This window comes from Callithrix jacchus, chromosome 22, assembly GCF_049354715.1.
Source record: "Callithrix jacchus isolate 240 chromosome 22, calJac240_pri, whole genome shotgun sequence".
In the NCBI taxonomy this organism is placed as follows: Eukaryota; Metazoa; Chordata; class Mammalia; order Primates; family Cebidae; genus Callithrix; species Callithrix jacchus.
In genome coordinates this window covers 42,257,730-42,267,303 of record NC_133523.1, presented here as the reverse complement: position 1 = coordinate 42,267,303, position 9,574 = coordinate 42,257,730, and the positions used below count along the sequence as shown (strand labels likewise).

Below are 9,574 nucleotides of genomic sequence, written 5' to 3'. Positions count from 1 at the left end.
CTCCTGGGTCTGAGGGAGGAGGGGCTGGGACCTGGACTCCTGGGTCTGAGGGAGGAGGGGCTGGGACCTGGACTCCTGGGTCTGAGGGAGGAGGGGCTGGGACCTGGACTCCTGGGTCTGAGGGAGGAGGGACTGGGGGCCTGGACTCCTGGGTCTGAAGGAGGGGCTGGGACCTGGACTCCTGGGTCTGAGGAGGAGAGGCTGGGAGCCTGGACTTCTGGGTCTGACGAACGGGCTGGACCTTGAGTCCTGGGTCTAGGGTAGGAAGTGGGTGGGGTATCTTTCTTGTCTTCTGGGGGACTGGCGCCAAAGGACCTGCAAGGGGCAGAAGCTGGCAGCTGAGCCTCCGGGTCCCTCAGGCTCAGAAGGCAGCCTCTATATCCCTGCTGGGGCTGAGGGCGGTGTACTGGACTCCGTACCTTCCAGAGACACAGACTGCCTGTGCGAACCGGTGCCGGATTTGGCACTTTCCGAACCCTGCGACCATCCCAAGTTCCTAAGGGGTAGCCCCTAGGGGGTAGCGCCGCGACGACAAGGCAGGAGATGGGCGATAGGGGGCGCTGGGGATCCGGGCCCCGCCCTCGGGGGCGGAGCCTCCCAGCCCGGACTCCTCCCGCTCCCGCTCTCCTCCCTCTTCCCGGCTACTGCTAGGCCGCCAGCTCCGGCCTCTTCTCCCCGCCTCCCAGAGCCCCCTCCCCGGAGCGGAGCGCACCTAGGGTCCCTCTCCCGTCCCCCTAGCCCAACCGCCCGGCCAGACCAGCAGCCTCGGGGGGCAGCCCCCCGCCAGCCTGCCTCCCTCCCGCTCAGCCCTGCCAGGCCCCCCCAGCCATGAATCTCTTCCGATTTCTGGGAGACCTCTCCCACCTCCTCGCTATCATCTTGCTATTGCTCAAAATCTGGAAGTCCCGCTCGTGTGCAGGTGAGAGGCCCACCAGGGCTGGCGAAGGAGACAGATTGTGGGCGGGGGTTGGGGGGCGTCCCAGGACTCAGGAAGGGTTTGGGGGCACTGGGGCACAGGTTCCTCCTCCTACTGCTTGCTGGGGACCTCTCTTCCACGTTCTGGGTCGCCAGGGGATCAGCTTCCTCCCCCAGACTGGCGGGAGTGCATACACAGTTTGATGTGGATGTCTTTAGGCCCCCAATTCAGCCAGCCCCAGCCCCAATCCGGGCAGCCCGAGGGTTCAGGGACCGGGAACAGGGAACCATTGCAGGCAGGGATGTGGCTGTGAGTTGGTGACGTGGACAGTGGTGGCCAGGAAGGGAACGGGAGGGAGGTGACCGGATCGGGGGGCTGAGATCAGAATAGGTTCCCCCTAGGGCCCACCTCGGGTCCGGACTTCGGGAGGACCCTGAGGGGGCAAGGGTTGGACCTGAGGCCTAGTCTGGGACGGAGCCTCGGGCTGGAGTAGCTTCGGGGGCCTGGACTGCCCCCTGGCTGTGGGCCGTGGGAAAGAGCCCTGTTCAGGCGGGGCGGGTTGGGGAGGCCTCCAGGGACAGCTGCACTCCAGAGCTGCCTCCAGGCTGGTCCCGGGCGCTGTGCCTGAGTTTATTGCCCCTGCAGTCCATCCCCAGCCTCCTCTCTCCCACTTTCTCTCTCTGGACCACAGGAATTTCAGGGAAGAGCCAGGTCCTGTTTGCTGTGGTGTTCACTGCCCGATATCTGGACCTCTTCACCAACTACATCTCACTCTACAACACCTGCATGAAGGTAGAGGCTCCACTCCACCTCTCTGGGACCCTCTGAGGCAGAGGAGCCGGTTTGGGTCCCTAACTCCTAGGTCTGAGGGAGGAGGTGTTGGGGGGGTCTGGACTCCCGGGTCTGAGGGAGGAGGGGCTGGGGGCCTGGACTCCCGGGTCTGAGGGAGGAGGGGCTGGGGGCCTGGACTCCCGGGTCTGAGGGAGGAGGGGCTGGGGGCCTGGACTCCCGGGTCTGAGGGAGGAGGGGCTGGGGGCCTGGACTCCCGGGTCTGAGGGAGGAGGGGCTGGGGGCCTGGATTCCTGGGTGAGAGCCTCCTGGGGCACAGGCCCTAGCCTGTGAGTTGAGGCCCCTTCTCATCACCCCCCTCCTCAGGTGGTCTACATAGCCTGCTCCTTCACCACGGTCTGGATGATTTATAGCAAATTCAAAGCCACTTATGATGGGAACCATGACACATTCAGAGTGGAGTTCCTTGTCATTCCCACAGCCATCCTGGCGTTCCTGGTCAATCATGACTTCACCCCTCTGGAGGTAGGTGCCTTGCTGTGACTCCTTATTTGGGGGGATGGCCGTGGCAGAGTAGCTCTGACAGGAGACCTCTCACAGGCCTCCCTTTGCAGGGGATGCCCAAAATGCCTTATTTGAGGACACCTAAGTTCAGTGGATGGGCTCTGGGTCAGAGGAAATCAATGCAACAGCAGCAGGGCTCGCTGCCCTAAGAATTTCCTGAACATTATTAACTCGTCACTTTTCTCAACAGCGCCATTCTACAGATGAGGAAACTGAGGCTTAGGAATTCTTTTTTTTTTTTTTTTTTTTTGGAGACAAAGTCTTGTTCTGTCACCTAGGCTAGAGTGCAGTGGCACAATCTCAGCTCCCTGCAACCTCTGCCTCCCGGCTTCAAGCAATTCTCTTGCCTCAGCCTCCCGAGTAGCTGGAATTATAGGCGCATACTGCCATGCCTGGCTACTTTTTTTGTGTGTTTAAGTAGAGATGGTGTTTTACCATATTGGCCAGGCTGATCTCGAACTCCTGTCTCCAGGTGATCCACCTGCCTCGGCCTCCCAAAGTGTTCAGATAGCAGGCAAGAGCCACCGCTCCCAGACCCAAATCTACTAGTTTCTATTAGCATGATCCTGGGCATGTGACTTGACCTCTGTATACCTGGGTTTCCTCATTTGCAAAGTTGTGATCAGGTCATTGTGAGGATTTACTGAGATTTGGTAGCACTGCCTGGTGGTGAAACACACAAGGACTCTGGAATCAGAGCGTAAGGATTTGGAGCCTGCCTCTACCGTGGAGCAGGTATGGGATTCTGGGCAAATCACATAACTTCCCTGTGCCTCAATTTCCTTGTCTGTAAAATGGAGATAATCAGTTCCTTTGTCATGGGGTTCAAATGAGAGGTTGGTATTAATAAAGCACAGTGGGCCAGGCACAGTGGCTCACACCTGTAATCCCAGCACTTTGGGAGGCCGAGTCCGGTGGATCATTTGAGGTCAAGAGTTCAAGACCTGCCTGGTTTACACGGTGAAACCCTGTTTCTACTAAAAATGCAAACAATTAGCTGGACGTTGTGGTGGGCGCCTGTAATCACTGCTACTTGGGAAGCTGAGGCAGGAGAATTGCTTGAACTCGGGAAGCAGAAGTTGCAGTGAGCCGAGATTGTGCCACTGCACTCTAGTCTGGGTGACATGAGTGAGACTCTGTCTCAAAAAATAAAAAGCACAGTGTCTGGCATGAGGTAGGAAGTGCTGTGTCAGTGTTCAATGACTGAATGTTTAGTCCCATCTCTGATACTTTTTCTTCTTTCTTTCTTTTTTTTTTTGAAATGGAGACTCACTCTGTCCCCAGGCTGGAGTGCAGTAGTAGTGTGATCTTGGCAGTTCTCCTGCCTCAACCTCCTAAGTAGCTGGGAATACAGGCTCGTGCCACCACACCTGGCAAATTTTTTGTATTTTTAGTAGCGATGAGGTTTCACCGTGTTAGCCAGGATGGTCTCGATCTCCTGACCTCGTGATCCACCCACCTGCCTTGGCCTTCCAACGTGCTGGGATTACAGGCATGAGCCACCGCACCCTTTTTTTTTTTTTTTCTTGCTGTGTTGCCCAGGCTGGAGTGCAATGGCATGATCTCAACCTCCGCCTCCTGGGTTCAAGCAATTCTCATGTCTCAGCCTCTTGAGTAGCTGGGATTACAGGCATGAGCCACCACACCTGGCTAATTTTTTTTGTATTTTTAGGAGAGACATCGTTTTCCATGTTGACCAGGCTGGTCTTGAACTCCTGGCCTCAAGTGATCTGCCCACCTTGGCTTTCCAAAGTGCTGGGATTATAGGAGTGAGCTGCTGTGCCCTGCATAAGGAAAATATTCTTTAAAAATTCAGATATCATGGAATAGGTAAAAATGCAACAGGCCAGGAGAGGTGGCTTACGCCTGTAATCCCAGCACTTTGGGAGGCCAAGGTGGTCGGATCACCTGAGGTCAGGAGTTCGAGACCAGCCTGGCCAACCCGTCTCTACTAAAAATACAAAATTAGCTGGCATGGTGGTACATGCCTGTAATCCCAGCTACTCAGGAGGCTGAGGCAGGAGAATCGTTTGAACCTGGGAAGCGGAGGCCTGGGCAACAAGAATGAAACTCTGTCAAAAAAAAGCAACAGACCTTCCATCTCTCCCTAAGCTGTGGCTGTTCCCTAAGGGCAACCCCAGGGGTAAGAGTTGAGAGGGCATCAATTTAATTGGTACATTTCCCAGCAGCCTCAACTAACCTGGCTTGCGTAGATTCTGGAGGATTCTGGATGATTCTGGGAGCAGGTCCTAGACTCTGCCTGCGTCAGTGGGAATCTGGACATGTTTCATATCCCTTGGGCCTCCGTTTCTTCATCTGTATGATGGGGATGACAAGAGCACCTACCTCATGGGGCCAAGGCTTAGGCCAGTGCTTTGGGTGTCATAAATGCTGGAAAAGGATGCGTTGTTATGAACACGTCCTGGTGCTCCCCACCTGCCTCCTGGAAACCAAGACAACCGAGCAGCCACACCTGCCACCTGGCTTTGCTCTCTGAGGGGAGGTTTCAGTGTGCCTGCAGCTCACAGATCACCCTAGGTGGAACTTTCAGGGAGCTGGGGACTGAAAAGGGGCTGACAGATGTCTGCAGTCTCTTCTTCCCTGTCCCATGATGTCCTGTCCTGACCACGAATGGTGGTCGTCACTGCTCCCTAAATGGTGGCCTGTGCTGAGCACATGGGGACCCCTTTATAGATGCTCACTCCAATGTCCTCACTCACTCATTCATTTAGGAACTGTCCTCTGTGCCAGGGCCTCACAGTGAACAAGAAGTGAGATCCCAACCCCCATGGAGCTCAGTTTCTGGTGCGAGTCGCCAGGAAGGAGACAAGATGGGGCGATGTGGCAGTCCTGGGGGAAGAATGGCCAGGGAGGGGCCCTCTCAGGAGGTGACTGATGAGCTGAGGCTGTGAGGATATGGAGGAGGCAGTTGTGTGACATTGTAGGGGTGGAGCTTTTCCTGCTTTGGGAACAGCAAATGCAACTTGCCACAAGAAATGGCATGTTGGCCTGGCACGGTGGCTCACACCTAAAGTCCTAGCCCTTTGGGAGGCCGAGGGAGAGGACCCCCTGAGGTCAGGAGTTTGAGACCTGCCTGGCCAACAATGTGAGACTGCGTCTCTACTAAAAATACTAAAATTAGCCAGGCATGGTGTTGCGTGCCTGTAATCCTAGCTACTCAGGAGGCTGAGGCAAGAGAATCTCTTGAACTCAGGAGGCGGAGGTTGCAGTGAGCCAAGATCACACTATTGCACTCCAGCCTGGGTGACCGAGCAAGACTCCCTCTCAAAAAAAAAAGAAAGAAAGAAAAAAGAAGGGAAATTCCAAGACAAGTTCACACCCCAGCCTGCCATTCAGAGAGGCACAATTACGTCATGAGGACGGACTACAAATCCTTGGTTCAAATCGTTGCTCTGCTGCTTGCTGGCTGCGTGGTCTTGGGCAAGTGTCTTACCTTCTCTGGTGTGAGTTTCTGCATCGGTGGAATAAGTGTGCTAATCATAGGATCTCCTCGCTGGGCCCTGGCGATGATGAAATCAGATACCAGTAACACAGGCAGAGCTGTGGCACGTGGTGGTGCCTGGATCGCCTTCCTTCTCTCTCCACCTTTGCTGCCCTGTAACTGCAGTGTGTTCCTCTGTTTTCTCACCCACCCTGTCCCCTCCCACCTCATCCTGTCCCCGGCCTCTCTGCAGATCCTCTGGACCTTCTCCATTTACCTGGAGTCGGTGGCCATCTTGCCGCAGCTGTTCATGGTGAGCAAGACCGGCGAGGCGGAGACCATCACCAGCCACTACTTGTTTGCGCTGGGCGTTTACCGCACGCTCTATCTCTTCAACTGGATCTGGCGCTACCATTTCGAGGGCTTCTTCGACCTCATTGCCATCGTGGCAGGCCTGGTGCAGACAGTCCTCTACTGCGATTTCTTCTACCTCTATATCACCAAAGGTAGCCGGGATGTGGGGAGGGACTGGAAGGGAGCCTCCTCTTTCCTCGGCTCCTGCCTTCCCTGGGGCCTGGGGTCTGTCTCCTTACCTCTGTATTATGCAGGGGAGGAAGGGTCTCTTCTCCTGGTTTCGGGGGATCGCAGGTACACCATCCTCTTAGAAATTCAGACCGTTAGCCTCTGCCTCCCTAAGGACTAAGGAGTTTCTGTCCTTAGCCCCCGTGTTGCTTTGAGTGGAGGCCAGGCAGGGCAGGGACTCAGGCCCACTGAGGTTCATTCATTTATTCATTCAACAAATGTATTGAGTACTTTCTGTGTCCCCAGCCAGGTGCTAGGCTCTGGGGATCCAGGAGTATGAGAAAAGATAGACAAAGGCCTCCTCTTCCTTTTTATTCTGGTGGGAGAGATGGTGAATGAACAAGTAAACAGAGAATTGGCCGGGTGCGGTGGTTCAGGCCTGTAATCCCAGCACTTTGGAAGGCCAAGGAAGGTGGATCACTTGAGTCCAGGAGTTCCAGACCAGCCTGAGCAACACAGCAAGACCCTGTCACTATAAAAAATAAAAAAATTAGCCAGGCATGGTGGTGAATGCCTGTGGGTGGCTGAGGTGGGAGGGTTGCTTGAGCCAAGGAGGTCAAGGCTGCAGGGAGCTGTGTGCCACTGCACTCCAGCCTGGGCACCAGAGTGAGAGCCTGTCTCAAGAAAGAGGCCGGGTGCGGTGGTTCCTGCCTGTAATCCCAGCACTCTGGGAGGCCAAGGCAGGCAGATCAGAGGTCAAGAGATAGAGACCATCCTGGCTAACACGGTGAAACCCTGTCTCTACTAAAATGCAAAAAATTAGCCGGATGTGGTGGCTGGTGCCTGTAGTCCCATTTACTTGGGAGGCTGAGTCAGGAGAATCACTTGAACCAGGGAGGCGGATGTTGGAGTGAGCTGAGATCATGCCACTGGACTCCAGCCTGGGTGACTCTTTCTATAAAAAAAAAAGAAAGAGGGCCGGTCACGGTGGCTCCAGACTGTAATCCCAGCACTTTGGGAAGCTGAGGCGGGTGGATCACGAGGTCAAGAGATCGAGACCATCCTGGTCAACATGGTGAAACCCCGTCTCTACTAAAAATACAAAAAATTAGCTGGGCATGGTGGCGTGTGCCTGTAATCCCAGCTACTCATGAGGCTGAGGCAGGAGAATTGCCTGAATCCAGGAGGCGGAGGTTGCGGTGAGCTGAGATCGTGCTATTGCGCACTCCAGCCTGGGTAACAAGAGTGAAACTCCTCAAAAAAAAAAAAAAAAAAAAAAAAAGAAAGAAAGATCACTATTGCCAGTAGTGAGAAGGGGTAGGAATGAAATCAACCAGGAATGTATCTGTGAGTCCTGGGGGACCTCCCTCCCTGAGGATCTGCCCATCCAGCATGCAGGCCCTGCTCTGCCTGTGGGAGGCTGTCCCCGCCCTGCGGGGGCCCCAGCAGTGACACCCTCCCCGTTTTTTCTCCTGACAGTCCTAAAGGGGAAGAAGTTGAGTTTGCCGGCGTAGCCCTGGTCCTTGCCACCTCTCTCCTCGGAAGGCAGCGGTGGACGATGAAGAGCTTTCCCATCCGGGGGACTTTTTTAAGAACCCACCTCTCGCGCTCCCCATCCCGCCTCCTGCCGGGTTTCAGGGGGACAGTGGAGGACCTAGGTCTTTGGGAGCTCAGGACTTGGGCTGTTTGTAGTTTTTTGCCTTTTAGAGAAGAATGGAAAAAAAAAAATTCTTTCCACTCTTTAGTTTTTTGATTCTGACGACTCGTTTTTTCTTCTACTCTGTGGCCCCAATTTTTATAAACTGTTTTTGAGTGTCCCATGGGCCGGGGCAGGGTTCAAGATCTTTTCCCTTCCCCAGGCCCCTCGGCTCCCTCCCAGATCCCACCCCCAGCCCCACTGGTTGCCAAACACTAAATCTGCCGACACCCATCTGCCCCACCTCCTGCCATGGCCATGAACCACAGCCACCCTTAAATTTCTAAGTTGGGGATAGGGAGAAAGGGAGGCCCAGGAAGGTCTCCCTTGATTTTTTCATAGTAATTTTTTTCCCCAGAGTTTGAGTTTTTTGGTGTTCTTCTGGTTTTTTGGCAAATTATGGGGGCTCAGGGCTCACATTCGGGAAGTGGGCTGGCCCGAGGGTCACCGTGGCTCTCACACCATGTTTTTGTACAGAACTGACGGTTGATTCTTTGTTCTCTTGAAATAAACAGAAGAAAATGAAACCTTTCTTTTGCTGCTTCTTGCCTCTCTTTCTCTGGTGCGTGTGGGGTCCTGCCCCTGCCCCTTTTCTGCTTCCGATTTTGCCTTGTTGACCATCTGCAGGCAACGAGGCCTGGGAGGAGCAGGAAGAGGAGAAACTGGGTCCCTCAAGACTTTCAGCTATGCAATTCCTCATGGTGCTGCTGGGGAAGAGATTTTGGAGAGAATCTGGAAGAGTCTTCTTACCTCGGCACAGAACTTGTCTGATGGTTCTCGAAACCCTCAGGGTTGCAGAGGACCTTCAGGAGCATCTGTCAGGCGTGGTGGCTCACGCTTATGGTCCCAGCACTTTGGGAGGCCGAGGCGGTTGGATTACCTGAGGTCAGGAGTTCCAGACCAGCCTGGCCAACACAGCGAAACCTTGTCTCTACTTAAAATACAAAAATTAGGCTGGGTGCGGTGGCTCATGCCTGTAATCCCAGCACTTTGGGAGGCCGAGGCAGGCAGATCACCAAGTCAGGAGTTGGAGAGCAGCCTGGCCAGTATGGTGAAACCCTGTCTCTACTAAAAATACACAAAAGTAGCTGAGCATGGTGGTGCTCGCCTGTAATCCCAGCTACTCAGGAGGCTGAGGCAGGAGAATCACTTGAATCTGGAAGGCAGAGGTTGCAATGAGCTGAGTGAGATCAAACCACTGCACTCCGGCCTGGGCAACAGAGAGAAACTATCTCAAAACAAACAAACAAACAAGCCCCTAAAACTTAATTGGGTGTGGTGGTAGGTGCCTATAATCCCAGCTGCTTGGGAGACTGAGGCAGGAGAATCACTTGAACCAGGGAGGTGGAGGTTTCGGTGAGCCGAGATCACGCCACTGCACTCCAGCCTGGGCAACAAGAGTGAAACTCTGTCTCAAAAAAATAAATAAAGGAATGGGTCTCCAACCTCTAAAAACCAGATTTTCACATTAAAGTCTAGAATCTAGATTTCTGGCTTCTCTTGAAAATAAATCCATCAGCCTAACAATGCCGGGTCCCCATTTCTGGGTGGCAACAGATGGCTGGATCTGAATGGATGGGACGCAGCTCTTTTCACCACAGCCCCCAGGACTTGGCTGCAGGCTTGTTACCGTTTATTATTGGGC

The 9,574-nt window shown here is 54.4% G+C and overlaps 1 protein-coding gene across 1 annotated transcript; it reads left to right on the top strand.

Moving 5' to 3' along the window:
- Nucleotides 1-621: 621 nt before the first annotated feature.
- On the top strand, nt 622-8,456 carry KDELR1 (KDEL endoplasmic reticulum protein retention receptor 1). The gene is made up of 5 exons (XM_002762322.6): nt 622-919; nt 1,608-1,708; nt 2,072-2,230; nt 5,965-6,217; nt 7,713-8,456. The coding sequence occupies exons 1-5, from the start codon at nt 829-831 to the stop codon at nt 7,745-7,747; spliced, it is 639 nt and encodes a 212-aa protein (XP_002762368.1). The 5' UTR covers nt 622-828; the 3' UTR covers nt 7,748-8,456.
- The last annotated feature ends 1,118 nt before the right edge of the window (nt 8,457-9,574 follow it).